Source organism: Ammodytes marinus (genome assembly GCF_949987685.1).
Source record: "Ammodytes marinus genome assembly, chromosome: 11".
NCBI classification, from domain to species: Eukaryota; Metazoa; Chordata; class Actinopteri; order Uranoscopiformes; family Ammodytidae; genus Ammodytes; species Ammodytes marinus.
In genome coordinates, this window is record NC_137215.1 from 13,304,398 (window position 1) to 13,329,238 (window position 24,841).

At 40.2% G+C, this 24,841-nt stretch overlaps 1 protein-coding gene across 6 annotated transcripts in view; it reads left to right on the top strand.

The window, feature by feature from the left end:
* Window positions 1-24,222, top strand: part of LOC307257794 (mitogen-activated protein kinase kinase kinase kinase 3-like) — a gene marked incomplete at its 3' end in the record, with an annotated part of 41,628 nt that extends 17,406 nt beyond the window's left edge. The window contains exons 13-35 of one of the 6 annotated variants that reach the window (XM_080037124.1): window positions 809-887; window positions 1,483-1,541; window positions 3,985-4,047; window positions 6,330-6,385; window positions 6,816-6,854; window positions 8,825-8,899; window positions 11,011-11,062; window positions 11,272-11,689; window positions 14,543-14,652; window positions 15,071-15,112; window positions 15,227-15,311; window positions 15,408-15,487; window positions 15,649-15,709; window positions 15,864-15,981; window positions 16,138-16,196; window positions 16,327-16,430; window positions 16,950-17,121; window positions 17,243-17,311; window positions 17,442-17,534; window positions 17,700-17,770; window positions 18,650-18,705; window positions 18,831-18,878; window positions 19,712-24,222. In XM_080037124.1, coding sequence (XP_079893250.1) covers window positions 809-887; window positions 1,483-1,541; window positions 3,985-4,047; window positions 6,330-6,385; window positions 6,816-6,854; window positions 8,825-8,899; window positions 11,011-11,062; window positions 11,272-11,689; window positions 14,543-14,652; window positions 15,071-15,112; window positions 15,227-15,311; window positions 15,408-15,487; window positions 15,649-15,709; window positions 15,864-15,981; window positions 16,138-16,196; window positions 16,327-16,430; window positions 16,950-17,121; window positions 17,243-17,311; window positions 17,442-17,534; window positions 17,700-17,770; window positions 18,650-18,705; window positions 18,831-18,878; window positions 19,712-19,799 — 2,097 coding nt within the window. Of the gene's footprint in view, window positions 1-808; window positions 888-1,482; window positions 1,542-3,984; window positions 4,048-6,329; window positions 6,386-6,815; window positions 6,855-8,824; window positions 8,900-11,010; window positions 11,063-11,271; window positions 11,690-14,542; window positions 14,653-15,070; window positions 15,113-15,226; window positions 15,312-15,407; window positions 15,488-15,648; window positions 15,710-15,863; window positions 15,982-16,137; window positions 16,197-16,326; window positions 16,431-16,949; window positions 17,122-17,242; window positions 17,312-17,441; window positions 17,535-17,699; window positions 17,771-18,649; window positions 18,710-18,830; window positions 18,879-19,711 lie in introns of those variants that run through there. The other 5 variants (XM_080037125.1, XM_080037127.1, XM_080037126.1 and 2 more) reach the window with 5 other exon arrangements.
* Window positions 24,223-24,841: the final 619 nt, after the last annotated feature.

Sequence of the window (24,841 nt, forward strand, 5' to 3'; positions counted from 1 at the left end):
GCCAATTATGGAAGCCATCGTCATCCTTGCCATTACAGTTACTAACCATGAGATGTGTGTCAGGATAATGAACGTGTTAACACCTATGAGGTGGTTTGAAATTGAGAAATTTCTCTGCATCAAATGTGGCAATGTTGGATGATTTATTGTATTGACTTTGATGGTTTGTCTTTTCCAGTGCTGTACAAGCATGGTTTGAGGTTGCTGTGTTTTTAGCTTCTGTCTCCACAATTGAAGTATAGCTTTAATTATTTGGAATTTTTGTTTGATTTGGGAATGTTAGCGCAGCACAAAGGCTGTGTACTGTAAACAACCTATTTACTTTGTTATTCCAAAAAATAAACCAACAACCAGCATTGTGCACAGTAGTATTTTAATCGTCCAGGCATTAACACTGCCTGGGTTAGAGTGCAGATCAGTTATTAGTGTGAGATGCCAAGACTGCTGGGGGACCTAAGTTAAAATATATGTGCCTTAGGTAATGTGTGGCTCTCTTAAGACTTTGAATATCCAATGAATATCATGTTACACACCCATGAAGACTCTTTGAACACTAAGGGCCAAACGTTGTTGTCGTTGCCAGGGATGGTTTGTGTTTTCCGTTTCCCTTTGTTGCTATGTTTTGGTTGTCTGGTTGCAGAGTGCGGCTGGCTGTTTTTTTTTTGTTGCTGTGTCATCAAGTCCCACCTACAGGAAATAGCACAAAACCTATTGTTATGTTCTCAAGAACAGTGTAAACTATTACTGTGTATATTCCTAGAACAGCTATTTGACTTTATGCATGTGTGTGTTTTCTCTTTCCTGATAGTCTCCGGTCTCCGTTCCTCATCGTATTCGTTCGACCAGCCGGAGTGCCAGGGAGGGGAAGACGCTGTCGGAGATTAACTGTGAGTTCACACGCAGGGTCAACATCAACCAATACTTTCCAGACAGAAAACCCCACAGAAGTGAGAAGAACGTCAATGTCTTTTAAAGCCCCAGTAAACCCAAATCCGCAAAATGCTTCTAACTAACCGTCATTTGGGGAGTTAGTTGCATGATAGGAAGCGCCTGAAAAGAGATTCATCAATCCTAAAGATATCGTCATTGAAGTGATCGACTTTACAGAAATTCGGTTTAGATGAGGCGGGCTATGCTCTGGTTCTTATGACACAATAAGTATTTTGAACCAATCAAGGCAGTTCTCTGCCCAACCGTTCTATAAAACAAAGACTGTTGCCATGGAGACCGTTTGATCTGGCCTCGCCCACACAGTTTTTCACAAGATTTTAGACACTTCTGAGCATTTGTTGTTTGCAATCATATTTTTGTAAAAGCTTATTGAGACATCCAACTTTGATATCATATATTGTTTTTTTTTACTACATTAGACCAGGTTTCCAGAGGCTTTCTAACTCCAATCTGATACCATTCTCTCTCTTTTTTCTTTCTTGTTGTTTTTTTCACCCCCTTTATTTGTCTCTTACTTTCTCTTTCTTCCAGTCGGTCAGGTGAAGTTTGATCCTCCGTTGAGAAAGGAGACAGAGCCTCATCATGAACCGGTGAGTTATTAGCTGTGGCATATGTCCGTGTGAATGTGTGAGTGAGAGTCTATCTGTGTGGTCGTCACTTCCCCGGTACCAGCATGGCTGATCCTCTCCTTTATCACAGGAAGCACCACAAACTGTCCCATGTTTTTCACTCGGTGTACTAGAACCAGACATGAAGCCCGGCGTCCACGCAGTTCACCATTTCAAAATGTAGGCATTTTAAATAGGGATGTCCCGATACATGCTAGCCATGGTTAGCAAAAGTCTTTCAGCAGGCAGGAAGGTAAATCGGTTTACTAACCAGCTGCATTTAAGATGTAGGATTTTACAGGCAGATTACTGCTGATTTTTCCCAGCAACCTGGTTTCTAGCATCCGTGTAAGATATATGTAGATTGTGGATAGAAGCAACTGAAATTACTTATTTGCAAAGTGCGCACTCTCCATTAGATACGGGCCAGGGTAGGGTAGAACCACAGCTTCTTTGGGGGACTATCTATCTTTGGAGACACCTCCTGGACCAGAGGAGTCCCTTGGTTTGACCCATAACATGCTGGAGGGACAACGTGACCCACCCGGCCTGGAATGTCTCCTGTAGATCCTGGAAGATGTGGCTGGAGAGAACAATGTCTGAGCTATCTTGTTTAGCCTGATGCCACCCAAGATTCAACCTGGATAAGTAGCAGAAAGCAGACGTATGGATGTATTTGCATGAAGCGGCAACAGTCCCACTTCTTTGACACTGACAGCCAGACAGCAGCCTTCGACACAGACACAACAAGAACTGTGAAGGTCTGCAAGTATTAGCTTTCTTCCTGCAGAGTCGCTTTATTAACAACAACCATTGATCAACCAGGTTAGAAAGAAACCAAAGGGAATACTGTACTGTATGTCGTATCCTTGCTTTTTGTTACGGTGAAAGATTGTTATTGTCAGTTTTGGAGAGAAAAAACTGCATTGGTATTTGGAGAAAACAATTAGGTGCCTGGTTTGTGACTTTGTATAAACTAAAACTGGTTCCGCTGTTGCCCATCACTTTTAGAACTGCGTTTAGTGTTTGCTTGTGGACAAATGGGATAATGCAGGGTTCATGCACACTCAAAGGGTTCTTGTTAAAGTCACTTCGGTCCTTCCTTTGCACTTTTTCCACCAACTCCCTTTTTTGGGTTCCTCCCCCCCTTCAAATCTGCTAAAAAAAAAATCAATCCTAAAATGCCTCCATCTTTCCTCCCTCCCATCGTCTATCTATCCATCAATTTGGATTAATGTATGTTATGAAACATTTGTCTTTGCGACTTTCATCCCATTGTCCTTCAAAGTAATAAAATAACATGAGTTCTCCAAGATCTGTTCATGTCAGATTTTGGTTCTATATGTAGCATGTTATATCACTAAATCATCACCACATTAATATTGTCATATACGATTATTAACATAATTACTGTGGCCTAAGGGATTAGCAGCAGCAATGCATGGCTCCTTTGCTCAGTAGACTCACAGAGTGTCAGCGGCTAGAGTAACTTTAAGTACGTTTAACTTCTAGTGTAATGCTAAACAACAACAAAAACGCACCCATAGCAACGCTAGGAACCTGGGTTTACGTAGCATTCTGTCCTTATGCAAAATAATTGTGAAGACCATTAAGAATCCCACTGGGATAAGACAGATGCTACTAATTGTCGCATTTGTTCAGTGAAGAAGGCTATGCAGATATATCATTTTTGCTGATTTGAAAGCCACATATACACTAGTGAAAGGTTGAGTCAACAATTCTGGAGAAAGCTTGTCTCAAACTCACTTTATGTCAAAATCAGTGAATATCTCCTCACGACCTGCTACCTGAAAATATGTGCTGAAAAAATGTATCTGGTGTCAATACACAGTCTAGGCTCTGTTAAAGGGTATGTAAACAAAGGGTGCTCGGACCGACCCACCATAGCCAGCAACAGTGCTGTTGATATAGGCTACGCTATTGATCTGCTTACAGTTTGTCTTAACCTAATTAACACCTTAACAACTATTTAGGTATTGACAGACTTAGTGTCACACTTCAGTACTACTTTTGTTTTGTTTACATACTCGTGAACGGAGCTTAGTCAGCGCACCAACAGTACGGACAGGTATTGGAATCGCAAGGAGATAGTCACGGAATTTGGATAAAAGTGATTTTGACAACAAGCATTCTCCAGAATCACTGACTCCACCTTAAGCTCCATCCTTCCCTCCATCCATCCAGCTAGATCCTTGTTCACCCCCTTTCCTTTTCAGATTAATATTCCATTATCTACCTCCTTCTCTGTCAGATTTAATAGCCTATTTTTGGCCCCAATCCATTTTTATTTATTTTTTTACATCCGCCCTCCTATCATCCGTGTCTCCATTCCTCCCCCCGTTCCCTCCATCAGTCCAGGTTAATGTATTAACTGAGGTCTCTCTCGCTCTGTCTTGCTGACCAGTGTGAATCTGAGCCCTATCTGGACTGTGTTGAGGAGCTCTACTATACCGCGAGATCTAATATGGTAGTACTCTTTCTATCCGTCTCTCCCTCTTTTTCGGCCTCTTCCTCTCCTGTCCACCTATAGCAGCCTTTTTTATGATTTTTAATCCATCTTGATTTCTCTAACCTTTTATGCCTTCTTTTTGTACACCTCCATCACCATATTTCTCTTTTTTAATTTTTAATCGGCTTCTGATGGACAAGTCCTTGTCCGACCTCTGGCTCTCTTGCTTTCTCAATCACTTGCTGTTTCTCTTCTTTTTCCCCCATTTTCCAGACTGCTGATTGTTTTGACTGCTTTTATGTCCAACATGTATTATTCTTCATTTGATGCTGTTTTGTTCCATTCATTCTGGTGCGTCCATCTGTTTCTGTTCATTTTGTTCTTCTTTTTTTTCCGGCCTTGGCTTTTGCCTCACTAACTGGTGTTTTACAGTAGTTGTCATGGTGATAAGAGTCCTTAGTGTTGTTGTTGTTGTTCTTCTTCTTCTTCCTCTTTTGATTTGTTTTCATATATGCAGTATATACAATGAACACATTCACAGGGACAGGGGATTAAGTTGTGTGTGGGACAGGTGAAGGTCTGAGGTCAGATTTAGTTAAATAGAGCTGCACCTCTGAACGCAGTTTGTGGCATCCCCACTCAAATAACTAAACACATTTTATATCGTAAACATACACACTCAGCCTTTTAATGTTTGCTGTATTGACTGATATTTATTTGATGTATTTCTTGATTAGGGTTAGGGTTCTTGTTTCTCTGTCCAAAATGTCTTTCTCTCTTCCATACACTACTGCTGCTTATATGTTATCTAACCTCTTATGTCGTATTTACCAGAGCAATGAGGCCTTTTTGTGTGTGTGTGTGTGTGTGTGTGTGTGCTTGTGTGTAAGTGTCTGTGTCTGGGTACACTGTTTGTGTTTGTCTGCTCATTTGCAGAACCTGTCTTTCCCTCTGCACGCTTGTTTCATTTAGTCATTGACTTAAAAATAACTAGTGACGCGATGCTGCATTCACATTGTGGCTGTATGTAAAATATGTCAAACCAGGTTTTCATTCAACTCAGTCAGTGCTGTCTTGAAGGCAACCTGAACAAATGTAATTGTACCTGGTGTGAAAGGCGCTCCTGGGGCGTTAAACTGTTAAAGGAATTAATCTTAAATATCCAGCACACATTGGTAATGCTTTGCCGAGTTTGTTTTTACGTGTAACATATTCAGGTTTAGTAATAACACTTAAAAAGTAAAACAGTGGTTCCAAACCTGTGGGGCAGGATCCCAATAGGGAGCCTAACAATGTATATGTAGGGTCCCCAGAACAGCTATTGTCCAATCACAGCTTTGAAACAGTAACCAGGTAAAGCCTGCCTGTCAGCTCTCGATTTCTCCAAATGCTGAAACCATGTATTTGGGGTTTTAGTGGGAGACATAATCTGTATTTAATTAGTTTGTATTCCCTAAACTGGAGACCCCTAAAAGTTGTGTCTTCCCTATTCATTTTTAGCATAGCTTTGGCTTGTTTTTTATAAAAGTATCTCTGAAATACTGTAGTTTTAAACAAGACTCTCGAACTGGCCCAGTTTATGTCCATTCAGAAGCCATGATAAGTGATGAGGTGTTATAAGAAGACGTTGCTTAATGTTATGGCCTCACAAAAAAGTTGTGAAAAACTGGTTTAAAAAAACAGCTTTTTAGTTTGAACCAATTTAGCAGAATATTATAATATCAAAACATTGAGCAGGATGACTGCGGGTGTCAACCTGCTTTGCTTGATACTTCTTCTCATGATGATAAAGTTGGAATAAAGCAGTCATTTGACTTTTTTAGAGTTTATTCCTATCTTGTACCCAAAATGTAATTTAGTTCCAGTTCCCTGTAATTGTCAAACCTCTTCTTTATCAAAATTATGAAGTTGAGAGAGTTGCTGTCAGGACTAAAATCTAATTATTAATAACTGGCCACAATGTGAACTCAGCTCGAGGTCAAATCTATTTGCATAAAGTTAGCCATACGCTCACTATGTACATCTGTGTTTATCTGTGGTTATGGATCAAATTCACGTTGCTGTATTTATTGTGGATATTATTCTTTATATCTGTCACCGCAGCCTCTACAGTATAGCAGCCCCTGCAGTAGTTTTGCAATTGAACAGCATTTCAGTTGAAGTCACTATTTCCACATGGTTGATTGTGGCAAGGGACCAAGATCTTACAGTCTTGTTTGTTTCCCTGAAGAAATCAAATGCATAGCCCCCAGTCATGAAGTATTATGTCCCAGTTGTAATGTAACTTGTTTGTCTTGCAGGACTTGCAGTTGGAGTATGGGCATGATTCACCTTCAAGTCTTCTGGGAGGAAACAAGTAAGTCTTGTTAACTCACTATCCCTTTTTCTCTCCCTTATCTGTGTCTTTCTTCTTTTACACCCTTGTGCTTATTATGTCTCCGATGCCTCAGTTTTTCGCCCATTCCTCAATCTGCAGTCGCAGTAAGGACAGCCAGAGTGTGAGATAGGGAGAGTTTCCGTGCTGTAAGGTTTCATGATTTATTCATAAATGCAGCTTGAGGATGTTCTGTAAGATGTGTGTTTGTGTGAGCTTTCTGCTTTCAAGTGAATTACTGTGTAAGCAGAAAAACTCAGGGTCAGTTCAGGGGAGGCAGAATTATTTCTCATACAATGTAGATTTTCGGTCTCAGTGAATACATTTAGAAATCAACAACAAAATAATCTCACACTTGTCTTTATCATACTCCTTCATTTATACTTTTTTCTTCACTTTTTCCAAAAAACAGGAGTCTTCTCAAATCTGTGGAGGAGGAGCTAAAGCAGAGGTAAATCAGACCTATCTCACTCCCTGATTCACCCAGAGCCTCTTTTTTTCCGCTGGTGTTCTAACCACGCCCACCCATCAGCCAATCATTGTTAACGGCAGGACTAATCTTGGCCAATCACACGCAACTAATGCTGTTGTAATGGCTGTTACTGGTCTAAGGTTTTTGGATTCTTGTGGGTTTTATTTTCCTACTGCTCTGCGGCTGGCTTCACGCTTTGGATGTTACCAGAGGAATGATGTGCTGCGTAGGAGCTTTGTGCAAAGCATGGCTTACAAACTCTCTAATGTGTGCCTTGACACACACACACACACACACACACACACACACACACACACACACACACACACACACACACACACACACACACTCACAAACACACGGACATGCACATGTGTACAGGTTATTAGCCAAAGCTGCAGTGGGTGTCTCTAGCAACTATACTGACAACTCTTTCAAAACATTTTAGCGATAATGATGATCACCCTTCCTGTGCTTGAATACTTTTCTATGAGATAATCTGATACAACAAATTTGTTTCATTGTGTTTTTACACACATAAACATATGGTACATACGTGCTCTATTCCCTTTTGGAAAGTAAAGGCTAAATTTGACCATTTGTTTCCACCTTAAATTCTCATTGTACAATCTAGATGATTTTAAATGAAAAGCGTTATATTTTGCAGGCTGAAATGTTGTTTCTTTTGTTTGAGATGCTCCTCGTCTTTATATCTTTTTGTCTCCTTTGTTTAACTAAGGTAGTAGTGGAGTAGATAGCAGTGGCCATTAAGGTTATATCATTAGTACATCTCCTGTCTACTGTCTGTAACTTACAGACCTGGGTAAAATTCAGCGTATACATTCAGTGTATGTATACAAGTCACCTGGACAAATTGGTCAAAAGTGTATTTACTCATTCTTAGCTGTTACAGACAGGGGTTTATTTATCCTGAGGTAGACCCAACCCCTCTGGTGTTCCCAAGGATGTTGAAACTATTTACATTTATTTACAGCAGGCTTTAGGTGTTTACATCCAGGTCTGGTACTTAACCATGTGGTGTGGGACTGTCCTTGTTTTCTGTAATTGTCACAGCATATTTTTTTAACGCTTACTGTGTCAAAATACACCAAATAGATTAGTTCATGTGGCATTGGAATTATGGAATTGAAGGTTCCAACTAGATGACATATGTACAGTATATTCTCTTGGAGAAGAGCTAGAGATTTTCATACATTGTAACACCCTGAAAGATTTGGACAATCTGATGTATTCCAAGATAAACTGGTTCTGTTATTAATGTAAATGTTTCAATGATGAGATGGTCTAAAAAAAAGAGAGAGAGAAAGAAGCCTGGCTCTGGCTGATAATAAATACAAATATTATTCCTCTAGATTGAGCAACATTTCCTTTTTATGTTATGGCTCTGGATTGTTCAGTGTGTTCATGCTTGTAGTTCTAGTCAATGTTTTAATTTCAATCACTTCTACTTTGCTGTCGTCTTGATCAATGTAAAGCTGCTGTCAATGAAGCTCAACACTTGAAAGGGTGTGTGGATCTGTGAAGACTGTAATAGATTCAAACTGCACTGTTGGGTTTTAGAAGTGCCTGGTTGTAGACAGTAGTGATCAGTGGCATGTTGTGACTGGTTATTCGGGTCTAAATGAATGATTGGACATAGCTATAATGTTGGGAGATGGGAGATTTCTTCTTCATTTTATTATTTGTTTGGATCTGTTCAGTCTTTACAGATCTGCCCCGGGTTCAAGGCTTTAGAGCTAGTTTATGGACCCAGCTTGACTCAGTTGTCCCTCCCCTTTTCCAATCTCCCTTTTATCCTCCTCCTCATCCACCTCATGTCACCTTTGCTTGCCCCCTCCTCCTTCTCCCCTGCTCTCCCTACCTCCTCCCTCTATTTCTATTCTCTCCATTCCCTCACCCCACCCTCTATCTTCCCCTTCCTCTCCCAGGGGCCATGTGGCACACTTAGGGGATGATGAGGATGAGGATGATGATGGTGCAGATGATGATGAAACTCACACTCAGTAAGTCCCCTTCCCAGTCTGTAGAAATGGAAGCCTCTCTACCTCCTTGTCTCTCTCTCTCTTTCTCTCTCTATCTCTCTCTCTCTTTCTCTCTCTCTCCTCCCCTCGTTTAAACGAGGACGGGGGCGGAGGGCTTCCAATCTTTGCCACAGTTTCATCCACGCATCTCTGTGCAGCACAATTCACCATCACGCCACATATGCCGGCACGTGTGTTTGTCTGTTTGTGTGTGTGTGTGTGTGTGTGTATTGCAACCAGTGTGTTTTTCCTGCCTTTGCTGCTGTCTTGTGTGAAGTTTAATATCTACTAACATTAACCCTTAACCCTGGTGGCTGTTAATATATGGGATGAAATGTAGCTTTGAGTGGAGCTAAACACAACAGCATTAAGTTAGTAAGTAAAGTGTATATCTACCGTATACTATATCTGGGTATCTTATCTTAATGTAAACCCAGCCACATATCAAATTCTGGCACATTAATTGTTTACTAGGTGAAGTTTCGTTGCTTAGAGAACATGTCCTCACGACCTTCATATCTCTCTTGCTGTTGTCTTGTTTTGTTCTCCACTTGTAAGTTGCAACGTCATCTGTGTGTGTGTGTGTGTGTGCTTGTCTATGTGTTTGCATTTAGCAGCCTTCTGTCTTCTCCTGCCTCTATGAAACTGTGTTTGGCATCAAGCCGCATCCCTCATTGTGTTTTTAAAGCCAATTGTCTGCAGCAAACCAGAGCTTTCTTTCTAGACATTTTCCACTGCAGTCAGGAAGGCCTTAATACTTAGCACAGAGACAGTACAATGATAAATGCCCAAAAATAGAAAGAACCCAAAGTCCTAAATTGACCGCAATCAATATAAGCGTAAAATGGAGTCAGAGCAAACACTTCCTGGTTATAAACATGTTGAATAAGCATAATTAGTATGCCTAAAATCACTTATGGTGTTGGACAAAAAAGAATCATATTCAATATTTGTATTTGAGTGGTTTCTGATTTGTAAAGCCTAGACCAGTATGGATCCATCTCCAGAAAGATGGACACAGACAAGGTCCTTCTCCATTCTCCATTTCTAAAGTTGTAGATGTAGGATAAGATGACTTGCTTTCTTTTGGGATTATTCTTTTTTTTTTGACAAATTCCCAAATTTCAGCACCCATGTGTGTTTTCTTAGCTCCCTTCTAAGCTCTCGTGTAGGAGATCATTTGCCATATATTACTACCCAACAACTTGCCACGTGTTCCAGTGTTTGTCTTCCTTCCTCAACAAGCTCAGAGCTGCAGCGACGAGCATTCCCAGCCCTGAATGTGTGAATCATGTCAGACTCATTTTAATTGGTGTCAGCCATTTAAGAAGTGGCTCATGGAATCGCAGGCAAAATGGATAAAGTCTCTGAAAATATAGTGCTGACCTGCAGTCAAAATCTTGTTTTTGTTATTGACAAAATGTGGGGTTTCTTTATTTACTTAAGAAAAAACTCGGACACTGGAAATATTTTAAAGCTTCCTAGATGGAATATGTGGTTTAAAAATATAATTGAAAAAAATAAGCAGAATTTTAGAGAAGCTGTTGAATTTGAAAGGTATCACAACTTTGATTTTCAAAAGAAATATATGTTTTACTCAACAATTGTAATGATAGTTTTTACATATCAGCGCTGCTGTTCTCAGAGACTTTACACATGCTCTTTAATTGTTCTCAATAATGTCATTGTCTCACTTTGTATGAAAGGGTTAAAGCAGTTCTGTCTGTCTCAGTGTCAAATTGTGTCTGGCTTTGGTTCAACTTGTAATTTCTGTTAGCATGTGATCACTCCATACAATACCTACATCTAGTCTGGTCTGGATGCACAGGACATGACATGTTCCCACATCTTTCTATTAAAACGTTTTTATAGGTCATCATAGATTTGATCATACGATTGTATGTAGTATGCATACTAAAATAAGCGATATTAGGAAATCTGTCCTGTTCCTGCTTGATGAAAAACTAAACGTGCTTTGAAATTACAAGTTAATCCATGGCCATGGTGGTGACATGTTCACAGATGTTTGCGTGTGTATTTGCTAATGGTTTTATCAAGCAGAGTCTCAAATCCTCTGTCTTCTCATTTCACAGTAAATCAAGCACTATTATGAGGCCAAAGGTCCCGCCCCCGCTCCCTCCCAAGGTAGGAACCGCTGGATGCATCGCTCGGTCACAATCAATCATTTGTTTTTTTTATTTATTCTTGTAAAAGTGTATTTATATCAGTTTATTTTGTAACCTTCGCGTTTTGGATCCTGTTTGTCATTGAAAATGTGAGCTGCATGCTTTTGAACTTCATGAAGATGTTACCTTAGAGAATACGCAAAATGATGCTAACTCCTTTCCCTCCAGCCCAAGTCGCTCTGCTCAACACCACAGCAGCATCCGCATCCGCAGCATCCCCAGCAGCAACAGAAACAAGACGACAGCCAATCACACAGCGAGGATGATGGCGGAGGGGGAGGGACCATCAAGCGCTGCCCAATCCCGGAGCAGACGGCCAGCCCCGCCCGGCCGCACGCCTCCAACGTGCCCCCGCGGCCCCCGCCCCCGAAGCTGCCGCCCCACCGCCGCAGTAGCCTAGGTAACGAGAGCCCCAAGCGCACGGACCCTGCCGAACCCTCTGCCCCAGAGGATGATGGGAGCTTTAGGCATTTCTGGGAGTGGCTCCACACGCCTCACACAGAGGAGGAGCTGGAGGAGGCATGGGAGGTGCTGAAGGAGGTGAAAGTGGAGGAGCAGGAAAAAGAGGAGGAGGAAAAGGAAGAGAGTAAGAGCAGCCATTTGATTAGATCGGTAGTAGTTTTGCAAAAGACCCCATGTCGCCCTGTCGTCTCCCCCTCTCGATCAGTTGTGTGGTCTCCCATTAGTCAGTCCTCCTAGTCTGATTTCTCTGTTCCATTAGTCCCATTATTAACCAGTGCTTTTAAAAAGTTATTTTTTTGTTTCCAGTTCCATCCGCTCCGCCTGTTCGATTTAAGTGTTTGTCAATTTATTTTTGTTAAGTCTGTCGTTTAATCCAATCATTTAAAAAGCTAGAAGTCTGCTACCACTGCCCCCGTCGCTTTAAAGGTGGAAGAAGGAAGAGGAGAAAACATTGTCCTGGCTAATCGGAACACATAACACAAGAAACAACACAGGATGATAATAAGTCAGAATACACACCAGGAGTATCCCTCCCCCATGTTCATATATTACAAACAAACCAAGTTTGTTTCCAACTACTCCTAAAGCAAAACACCATGCATTTTGGTTCATATTTTTGATTACTTCCACTTTAGGAAAAGGCAATTTTATAAAAGCCATAGTTCTGTAAAATGTACCTCTTTCTCTCAAGACTAAATGATTATTACTTTGGTTTGTGTAATCTGTTTGCTCACTAGATGGTTTTAAAACTTAAGTGTGGTAAATTGAATCCCAGAGATTAGAAAACAAATACGACAAATATGGGTGTGAGCGCTCATCTTCCACAAACACACACACACACACACGCAGGGCCGCTGCTAAGCTTTTGGGTGCCCTAAGCTTAAATTGTCAGTGCAAGATCTCTGCGACTGCTTTTTGGCACATTTTCTGTAGTGATGACTTTTTGCGAACAGCATTTGCTAACAGAAAGAACAGGTTAATGCAGTGGTTCCCAACCTTTTTTGGGCTGTGACCCCATTTTGACCTAAAACATTTCTGGCAACCCCAGATAATTTTTTTTTTTCTATAATTAGTTTTTTGAACATGTTTGTTATACTGTGTTGTAAATGCAGAGTAGCCAGGATTAGTGCACAAATTGACATCCCCGCACATCGTTTTTACCATTTCGATAGCAGCAGGCAATATTAATGTCTATACTATGCAGCTTCATAACACTAGCAAGGAGATAGCTCACCTCCAAATAAACTTTCAGGGCCTATTCACTACCAGTCACAGCCTTTTTGAAGTACACTTTGCTGCTTATTCAGCTTGGCAAATTTCTTTTTATAAGAAGATCTTGGCTTGCAGACACGCCCTTTGTGTGTTGTCTGAAAGTGCCTTTTGAGTTTGAATTTGGGAGACTGTGGTGGGGACCCTGGACCTTCTAGGGGGGTCCGGGGGAATGCTCCCCCGTAAGAAAAATGTTAAACTTTTTTCTTGAATAATTTTTGGAAGCACATAATTACCAAAAAGCAGAAAGTACAGGTTTAAAAAAGTCAGCTTCGGGAATTTTTTTAGTAATCCCTTATCCCGAAGCTCCTTCTCTCTTTGAAGTCTTTGTTTATTTTTTTTAATGACTCAATATAGGCCCCTGATCTTCGTGGCCCCGAACAATGTTATTTAAAAAATAACTAAAATGTACTGCCACATGATAGGCCCCTGGGTAGGCTATAATTAGGGGAAACATTTAATTTGCCCGAATTGAGTGATAGGTTACCCAATTAAGAAAAAACAACGATGGGCCTGTTCATAACTAATTTATATATGTTTTGTAATGTAATGATTATCATGACATTTTTTAAGAAAGCTCAATTTTGGGGGGCCCTACGCACTCTGCGTATCCTGCGTATAGGGAGCGACGGCCCTGCACACGGTAAATGACAGAGAACAGGAGAGACGACTAGTTTCCAAGAAGTGGTTTATTGCCAAACCAGGCAGCTTGTTGACAAAACACACAGCCTTTTCAGTCATTCACTTAAACACACAACATGAGGGCAGACCACAACCCTTTAGTGAACCGTCTGCCCTGAGGCCTTGGTTCCGTCCCCACAGACTCTTGTCTGAAGCTGACCTCCTGCCACAGACAAACAGCCAGGTTACCAGAATGCTTCAATTCTTTGCCAACTGATTATCTGACTCCCTGCTGCACCCCTCTCTTCACCTGCAGCCAGTGACATAACCACACCTCACTGCCACAATAGGTTATTGTAGTAGCAGAACAAAAAATGAACATTCACTTTAAAAAAGAGTCGGGGAAAACATTGGAAATGTACAATAATGCTGGAATAGACACGTGTTTACTTTCATCAGCCAATTCAAACTTTTTATTTTATTTGTATCAGATCAGTGTAGGGCATGTAGATTCATTGTTTACTGGCCAAAGTTTTAGAGGGGGTTGTGCAGTCAAACCCAAATATTGACGCATGTCTAGCAGGCAGGTTGTATGTGGTGCATTAACACCTTCCTTTGCTCATGACTATATTTGATCCTCTGTATTCTTCTTCCTGCCACCCTGCTCCCTCCCTCCCTCCCTCTCTGCTCCCAGTAGTCTGTGTGTTACTGTTTAACTCTCCTCTGTTCAGTCCTGCAGATTACATTGTAGTCGCGGACACTTTTCTTATACATATAGTCGGTTTCGGTGAGAGTCGGCTGGGCCTGCAGTGTGCTCTGCAGCTGAGTCTACTTTATGTTTCTTCACTCTTCGCAAATTTTCCTAAAATACACAGCCACACACACATACACACACACACACACACACACACACACACACACACACACACACACACACACACACACACACACACACACACACACACACACACACACACACTGTCTCTTAGTTTCTGTCACACATTGAGAAATTGCAAATGAGGGTCACCCCGCAATGATCTCTGGAGTATAAATAAAGGTTGAATGAGTGAGTTGTTTGTCGTTGTAGGTAATGGGCTGAACTCTCCGCACACTGGAGAGAGGGACAGTCCAGCTGAAAGACAGTCCACTATGCCCCCTAGCGTCCCCATACGGAAAGACAAGAAGGACGTTGTTCCGGTAAGCAGACGTCTGAGGAAGTTTCAGTGCTTATTTGCTTTCAGTGAACATGATAGTAAAATTGTTAATAATGGAGTTAATGTTGCAAAAAAGAAAAAGCCTACCAAGCCAGTCAAAAAGTCTACAATACAGTGAAAAATGGTCGCTCCAATTTTGTTACTGCAGCCAGTAGTGCCCGCCCCCCAGATCCCAGCTCAAACCTTGTGGTGAATTTTAAAAACACTGATTTGGAAGGGATCTCGAGCATTTGTTGGAATTGTTTGTGCTGCATTTTTATGAGTGTACCTTCAAGATCTTACACCCTATCAAATACTTTTATGTGTTGCCACTGATAATTCATAATCCTGTACTGTGTGTGTGTGTGTGTGTGTGTGTGCGTGCGCGTGTGCGCGTGCGTGTGTTTACCCATCTGTCCTAGAAGCCTATCAGTAATGGCCTTCCACCGACACCCAAAGTCCATGTGAGTACACTTGACACTCACAATCGAGCTTCATAATCTGCAGAATGGTCAGCAAATAATCAGTTGAATTCACCATTTTGCATCTGATTCATTCCTGTCCTCCTCATTTGACAGATGGGCGCGTGTTTCTCAAAGGTCTTCAACGGCTGCCCTCTGAAGATCCACTGTGCCACTTCCTGGATCAATCCCGACACCAGAGGTAATTAACCAATAGGAAACCACATCCAGTGAGAAAAACGTTTCAATGGGAGCTGTAACTTTGCCTCTAAGAAGTAGAGTGTGTTTTGTGTTTTAGACCAGTACTTGATATTTGGAGCTGAAGAGGGAATCTACACATTAAACCTTAATGAACTCCACGAGACTTCCATGGAACAGGTGAGACTGGAAATGATGCTTTTAAAGAAATGTATTAAAAACAATCAAATAAATCAAATGCTTATTCCATCTTTGAAACTGTATCGAACGTTTCAAGTAAGTCGTGTGATGTTTCTCGTTCCTTCATCATTTCTCTCTCTCTACCTTGCATCGGTCTGCAGCTGTTTCCTCGACGGTGTACCTGGCTATATGTCATGAACAATTGTCTTCTTTCCATATCTGGTGAGCTAAAATATGTGTGAAAGAATTGTTTGGAAGTTGAATATATATGAATGGTTTTATTTACAGTTTTATGCATCTTGTATCTAACTCTGCGTTATTCATTCTTTACTTGTGGTCTTCTGTGGATTCTATTTTCTTGTGTTCTGTTTTTCAGGAAAAGCTTCTCAGCTCTACTCCCATAGTCTGAGCGGCATGTTTGAACAGGCCAGGCAGTTACAGAAGCTACCAGTAGCCATTCCCACACACAAGCTGCCTGATAAGATGATTCCCAGGTAACTCTCTGAACAGGAGGGCAAGCTTATCAAGTGTATTTCCTTTATACAACTGAATTGTAGTTCTTCACTCCTCTTTGCATTTATTTGTCTTTAGGAGTCATCATAAAAGCTGACTTACTTCTCTTCATTTCTTCTTTGTGTGTCTGTTTATAGGAAGTTTTCTGTGTCCAATAAAATTCCAGACACTAAAGGGTGCCAAAAGTGCTGCGTCGGTGAGTGGAGGATTTTATATTCTATGTGTAGCAAAGAATGTACAAATGCTTTTACAAGATACAAACTTTTTCATTGTGAGTTAAATTATCAGAAACAAAGAAACTGATAGCTGGTGTTGTTTCCATGCAGTGCGTAACCCGTACACCGGCCATAAGTACCTGTGTGGAGCCTTCCAGTCCAGTGTCATGCTGCTGGAGTGGGTGGAGTCCATGCAGAGGTTCATGCTCATCAAGGTCAGTTTATGCTCATCTGTCTTCCTATGCGAGTAGTACATCATAATAATAATAATAAGCTTTATTTGTATAGCACCTTTCATACAAGAAATGCAGCTCATAAGCTTTACAAGAAATGACATGCATGCATAACAAGATTGCTTTACATTGAAAAAGAAATGGAATAAACATTAAAACGCGGATTAATTCCATACACAGAGAATAAGATGAACAAAAAAAAAAACACTTGAAAAAAAAGACGCAAATTAGAGGTTAGATTTTTTTTAAATTTATGATATAAAATTGTTACAAAATGTCTTAATATAGTACACATCTTCAGTTTCGCCACTGCTACCTACACTTAACTTCAGTACTACAACCATGATATGATACATACAGATATGCATGTATTTTTGTAGGAGCACATATCGCTGACTCCCTTTCTTTGGTGAACTGCCATTAATCCAGTTTCCTCCAGAAAATAACAGACTTAGACGACTTTCCCTTTCTTTCCTGCCGTCTCCTCATCTACCCCGACAGAACATTGACTTCCCGTTGCCGTGTCCGTTGGAAGTGTTTGAGATGCTGGTGGTTCCAGAGCACACCTACCCTCTGATCTGTGTGGCCGTCAGTAAAGGCACCGAACTCAGCCAGGTGGTCCGCTTTGGCACCGTCAACCCCAACTCTACCTCCTCCTGGTTCACAGAAGCAGGTGAGGAGAGTTTGTTGAGCACTTGACTTGTTTTGAGATGTCGCAGATGTTGTTGTTGTTGTTGTTGTGCATGGATGGAGGGGCCAAAATAATACTATGTCTCCATCTTTGTCTTCTGCAGACACACCGCAGACGTGTGTGATCCACGTCACTCAGCTAGAGAGAGACACTATCCTGGTCTGCCTCGACAGTGAGTGACACAAATGCGTTTTGTTTTTTTTGTTGCTGCACATCCAGGCTTTTTGCACTGTGCAGTGTCAGCTATTTGAGGTCAGAATGTTTTGAACAGACTTCCACTCAGCTGCTTCCTCTGTCTACAGGGTCTATAAAGATAGTCAACCTCCAGGGAAGGTTGAAATCCAGCAGGAAGTTGTCAGCCGAGCTCACCTTCAACTTCCAAATTGAGGCCACAGGTAAAGAAATAAAAAGATATACAAAAGGGTTTTATTATTGTGGTATTTCTTCTATTTAAAGGAACTTGAACTGGCATGCATATCTTGTTGTGAATTAGTTAGCATTTTAGTTGTAAATTCATATGATGATGATCCTTGTTATTAATTAACCCTGTTTATTTGCAGTTTGTCTCCAAGACAGTGTACTGGCCTTCTGGAGGCATGGCATGCAGGGACGGAGTTTCAAGACCAATGAGGTCAGATTTGATACTGAGTGTTTGTGTTTTCATGTATTTGTGTGTTTGTGTGCGCATGTGTGTATGCCTGTGTGTGTTTGTTCCCCTCCCGGTAAGAAGAGAAGGCCAACTAGAGGTCACCTTAAGACCATGAAATTAGGTTACCTTCCAGGCATAACAGAAATCTTATTTAATCTCATTTTAATAGGATTTTGGTCACCAATGTTGTAGCTGGTGGATTTCTAAAATGGAAGTGGTTCAATGGAGCATGATATTAGATTAATAGTGGAGGGTGATTTTCAGATGAGGTCATTGTAATTGCAAACTTTAATAGGGCAATATTTTGACTCAGTGTTGCTCCTTTACTCCAATCAGACTTTTTTTTAGGGCACTTTATTATTAGTAATCCAACTTGGAAGCCTTCACGCATTAGTCCAAAATGGTGACACCCACTGGGAAATAAAGCTACAGTACACCTACAGTATGTTGCAGTCCATTAACCAGTGAGACCAACCCCTCAATTAGCTGATTACACTGTGTTAGTATTACTGCTATAGTTAGTTTGGCGAAAACTCATTAACAACAAGGATTTTATTTCCATACTGTATATTCCACTCAATGGCTCTTAGTTGTCCGTATGTTTGGACTTAACCACATTGAGCTAAACAGGAACACAAAAGGGTCTATATGCTGCTTCTTTATTTTTCACTACAAATAGTGTAAATGACCATGAGCTACACAATTCGTAATACACGTCAGATTTCATTGGATCAGTGACCCCTCAGAGCATTTTTTAATTAAACTTATAAAAAAAGTTGTTTTTTTTATTTTTTTTTTATTGTATGCCTTTATAACTTTGTCTATTTTCCTCTTTTTCTCTGTTCGTCATATTGTTATCAGATCACCCAGGAGATCTCTGACAGCACACGCATCTTCAGACTACTGGGATCAGACCGGTGAGAACACATACACACACCAACACATACACACCTTCTTACTTCATATACGTTAAACACATACACACACACACACTTACTGTAGGTGTCTTGTTAACATCCTTTTTGATGTCCCATCACTGAAGCCGTGTTGACAGTAGGGATCCAGAGGACAGAGGCCTCAATCTGACCAGGTATACACTCACTGCCAGCGCCAAAAAGCTTAAATAGCCACCTGTTTCTATCGGGACTCTCCAGGTCGAATCTGTGCCAGATTTCATTAATCAGGAGCTTTAAGAGCTGTCTGTCTGAGACAGTGTGTGTGTGTGTGTGTGTGTCTGTGTCTGTCTGTGTGTGTCTGTGTCTGTGTGTGTGTCTGTCTGTCTGTCTGTGTGTCTGTGTGTGAGGAAATTCTGCAAATTAATTGGGGAGGATCTTTCCTGTTAAGTCATGACATCATAGACACCAAAATCATATTTGTCTGGTCAGATGCTGCATGCTAATCGTAACGTTTAATTCAAATGCAGAAAATTCTGTCAGTTTCATTCCAGAGTACAAAATATTTTTAAATTGGTTTTGATCAACAGACAGATATTTTTGTATGGACTGGGTCATTTTTGTGTCTATTGTGTCATCTCACAAGTCCCTTTTTGATTTGTAATGTGTGAGTCTTTGGGTCCCTGTTAAAAACAGTACCAACAGCTTTCTTATCGTTTCCCTCGGGGGAAACAGTGTCATTTTGTGAAAGGCCCTTTTTTCTCCTTCCAAATAACAGCCTTGGACCGTATACTGTGTGGGTTGCTGGCTGGCTGTACATATTGCTCAAATCAATTCTTTTTCACTATATTTTCACACTTTAATATTATTAGGTGAACTAATAACACGCTGAAGCAGACTGGGACATTCTTTTGTCTGGGGGTTTAAGGGGAAATAAAGACGGATTCATGTTTTGGTATCTTGAAATTCAACTGGATTTGTTTTGTGTGTGTGTGTGTGTTTATGTTCTGTGTGTGTGTTTGTCTTACAGGGTGGTGGTGCTGGAGAGCAGGCCTACAGACAACCCTACAGCCCACAGCAACCTCTACATCCTGGCAGGCCATGAAAACAGCTACTGAGACACACAAACACACACGCACCTAAAACACACTCTCTTAACAGCCTACCACTAATGCAAACAAGGGAGTGAGCAACCTGGGGAAGACACACTCAGCCCAACCCTACCGCTTACCCACCCATCCTCCTGAATAGACGTGTATATGGGAGAGGAGAGAGACGTTAATGGGTGCAGACGTGGATTCCCAGTTGCCGACGTTTTTAAAAATGCACCGCAGTGTTACATGTGTATTAGTTAAGCGCGCTGTAGTAGGGCAACGGCTTGCGGACCCTTTTCCGACAGGGCGAGGGGTTTTCAACTGCTGGTCTGAGGCCAGTTTGGGTCGGGGCTAACCGGGGAATCTCTTCTCTGCACCTTTTACAAGAGCGACTTTAGCCCAGATATCCTTCCTGACACCATCACACCTCCACCCTGCACCCAGCACCGAAGTCTAACTTCGACACTACTTCTACTACTAGTTCTACACATACTACTACTACTACTGCTACTTGCGCTAAAGCTTCACAGATGAGCCATCTTGCACAGAAAACCTTTTTGCTCCCTCATCGTCCTTTCCCTCTGTCTCCCTCTTTCATTTTCTCCCTCTCTTTTGTTTAAACGACACCTTTATTTATTGTGGCATGATGTAACTCTACCTACCAGGATGGCTTTTTCTGTTTTATTTGGGTTTTTTTTTTTAGAAAAAGGGTTTAAATATTTTTTTTTAACAGATTAAAAGCTTCGCCACCTCTGCTAGTATTACATTTTCCGATACTTTCACCACACCACACAAGTGCTTAATTGACCTCTATTTAATTGTTGTAAATATAAATGTAGTATTTTTTGACAGACGAACACTAAAAAGACTGGTCATGTAGATAGGCGTGTGTATAGTTGCTCTGTACAACTGTGGAGACAAACAGAGAGACAGACAGTTGTGGAGGAGCTACCGGGGCAGTGACTTCACTTCCTAGTTACCTGATCATGTGACGAAGATCAGGAAGCAAAGACCCGTGCAGTCTCCTCTGTCAGGTTAGACAGCTTTAGTAATCAGATATTACTCTTAATAACAATCTGGAGCTCAGAATTGGGCTGAGCAAACACAGGAAGCGGCACAGATTGGTAATTTTTTTCCTTTTTTTTATTTTGCATGTGTCACTCATCGAAAAAGTTCCTGCTTGTGTTGCACCATAGCAACAGTCGTCAGGGCGGGCGGACGCTACAAGATCTGTACATTTTAAGTTGGTTTCTCAAGTTTTGACTTCATCCGTTCAATGTTTTTATTAAAAGGCTTTGGGGTTTTTTTAAATGTAATTTTTTTTTTCTTTTTTTTAACCACTGGTGTTAAAAATTTTGCACAGAGAAAAAGGTATTTGACAAACAAATGTGATGTCATTTTAATATATGACCTTGTGTGTATGAAGAGTTTTTGTGTGTGTGGGTGTGCACATGTATGTTTATGTGTGCCTATACATAGAATATGCACATACAAGTGCATCCTGTACAGATCTGGTCTTTTAACAAGTGACAGTTGTGTTGAAAACAACATATATTAAATAATCAAAACAAAAGCTGGAGTTACACAGAAAGGAAAATCATTAACATACAGTATATCTAGTAGAGCCTGGTATATAAATGTTTAATACCATTTTGAGTATTACATTTAACATTATCGGAGAAGATTTAACGGTTTAAAATTGCTGAAATGTTTTGACATATTTCACTGTGAATGATCTGGAACAAATTGCAACAAAAGAAACTCCCACATGGTACTCCAAAGAGGACAAAACTAAGTAAGATTAAAATACTGCTTGAAAAAACCAGGCTATGAAACAATCACATTTAGGCCAGATACAACTCTAAAGGAAACTCACATTCTAAACTAGCTTCTGCTTTACTTTTAACTTCAGCCTACATTGCTGTGACTTTTTTAAAGGCCGACATCTGTACGTAAGATCACAATACATGCATGTAGATGTGCGCTGTGTGGCTGGTTTGGCAGTACACTACCAGCCTTTACAAGCGGTGGCAATAGAGGTGGCTTCAATGCTAGTTAAGCTGAACCTGAAATCTTACAGAGCTGAAATGTTTGTTTTTCATTTTATCTTCCCTTTACCTCCATAAACGGACAGTATAGTGTTAACATACTCAAGCAAAAGCAACATACTAGACTATTTACCTTCAAAATGAATAAAGTGCCCTTCACATGCAGCATTGAGTTACTTCATCAGATTAATGACTCAAATGAATGATCAATAATATAATGACAGACTTCATTGCTGATTACCACTATCATATCGTTCTATTTAATGGGAAATGTTTTATTTTATAAGAACTTGGTAACAACTGTTTCTGATGATGAAACATAAACATCCTGCCTCTGCTGCCACCTTGTGGTTAATTCCTGTAAAGTGGTGTATTCCCATCCCTAAACCCATAGTCATTCAACACAGGACTATAATGCAGTGTTCCTCAAACGGACATAATTGAAACAGGGGAAACTGGAACAATTATTCCATGGAGTAAATGGAAAAAATATTCATGGATGGAAACATTTCAGTTCTGTGTAGACTCTTCTCACCTCATGTTACTGATGTGGATTTAAAGGGACATGTCGCCGTGTTAAGGGACTGACATTTTTAAAGAATGTAACACCTTTCTGTGTATCAAACCTTGACAGGAGTCACACAAATACCCCTGCACGCTCTTTCACTATGTTTTCATGGGATTTGTTTTTGGATTAACGAATGCTTTCAGTGGATTCCAGCTCCTGATGCTTTTGTGCACTGTTGTGGTGAAGCTGAGTTAAGCATAGTCTAATTGAGTATAGAAAGCTTGAATGAGCTGTGAGGATAAACATTATTTGTCTGCCTTTAGCCTGTGCACACTTTGCATTGATGAAATTCCAACAGAGTGTTTCTTTGCACCTGGAATACCAGAACTATCAACTATACAAGAAATAAGACACTACACTTTTTTGCCATTTAGTAACTTTGAAATGGAAAATGTATTTCCTGATGTGATGTCCACCTCTAGGACTTTTATTTCAGCCAAATGAAATGTAAATGGAAAATCAGTTGAACTCGACTGGCTACAGCAGGGGTTGATTTCTAGACCACTTTCTGGTCTAGAACGTTGCTCAAACCTGAAAGGAAACAGTTTAAAACTGCAGTTCATAGCACAGTTTCATGATTTTATTCACCTTGTATCAATACCCCAGATGAGTGGTCATGCTAACACATGCTTCCAGCCAACATCCTTTAATGCCGATATGTCATAGTTTCAGGGCTGCAACCTAGTTTTATTCACATAATCACGTCATTTGACAGAAATATTCCACATGAATTTGCTAATTCTTTAGGTAAAGGTATACTCAGAAACCTCACATGGACATTGTCCGCCATCAAGACTATTTTATTGGTTTTCATATTTAGGCTCAATATATTCAGTTGTAATTGGTTCCTTGGAAAACGTGAATTAACATTACTTTACACAAGGAGTCAGTTGATGTCAAAGAACATGTATTTTTTACGGATTTTAAGTTTTTTATGTAATGCCAAAATATGTTGCTGGAAATGTTATGGCCAAATTTAGATTTAGTGTGCCTCGTGTTTTGTCCTAGATGATAAAAAACGACAAGTCTGATTTGAAAGACAGCCAATAACAGCTATTAACAGTGTATAAGGTTTAGTAGAGTTAAACAAAGCATGTTCTGTGAGACTCATCGAAATGTCTTTGTCCTCTCAGTTTAGCTTATGTAATCAAACAAAAGTTGAGGAATGGAAGTAACTCAAAGCCATTACACAAAGATAAAGTGAATGAGAGATTTTATTTTAAAGGTTTAATTGTTCTTTGTACCTCCTTTTTGTATAATTAAATCTGAAGCCCAAGAAAAAACCCATCCTGTATCACAGCTGCACATCTGAAATCATAAACAGCCCTACAATCGTATACCATTTGTTTTTCTCTGTGGTTCATAACTTTTTAATTTTGGTGAAACTGTCACTTTTTTCTGTTGCATCGAATGATGCTTCAATGTTAATTTCTTCTGTCAGAGAGACAAACTTAATCTTTAATGCTCTAAAGCTGGTGCCAACATGGCCTTCCGTTATAGGTATCTTAGGACAGAAAATAATACTATTTAAGATCATTCTCACTCCTAATTTCCATCTGGTGCTCCAAGCAGATAAAAGTCAATGATTTGTATGATCCCAGGTGTGCCCCCGATATTTAACAAAAAACAAAACGTCTCCTCTGTTCTGTCGCTATTACATCACGTTTGTCTTTTTGTTTTCATAATGCAATGCACACGTTATGAAATGTATATAGTGTAAAATAAAAATGGGTTTGTTTTACATACTGTATAATTGCCTATATTTTGGTTCAGAACTGTAACAGATTTATGAGATGACAGGTTAACGCATTAAAAAGAAGGAACTCAACCATTTGGTGTCTTGCAGCATTCTTTCTTATCGAGTTAGGAAACTTGAATACAAATGTATTATCATATACTGTATTTAAATATTTAGTAACACCTTTCCTTTTACTACTATGAATAATGTCTATTGAAAAATGTCTGGGAGAAGTGTTATTCTCTTGAGACACCTTTCGAAAAATAGATGCTTTGTTTAGAGCTTTTTAATTATTGAACCTTGAAATAGAAAGGGTAAATTCCATAGGGCTGTGTTTTTATTTTATTTTGAAGACACAAAAGTATTGATGTCAACCTGAATCCAAGTTTAGTTCATATAAATCAGTTGCAGAACTGCATTTTCACTCCAACCTTCACCATCTTCAGACACGAAAAATCACATGAAATGCATTAAAGCTTTGTTTACTAATGGGGAATGCAGTCAAAGGATATAAAGGTATAAAAATAACCCTCTACCTTTGGCTAAACAAAACTATAATGAGTGTGTCCACTGATAAAATGCAGTCTTGCTGCACTTTGAATAGCAAAAACCCAATAGCAAACCCAGCAATAGTGTCTGATGAATGTGGTTTCTTCATGCAATCTATAGTAGTTAATAACCCGGAAATGAAATGAAATAATAGCTGACCAAC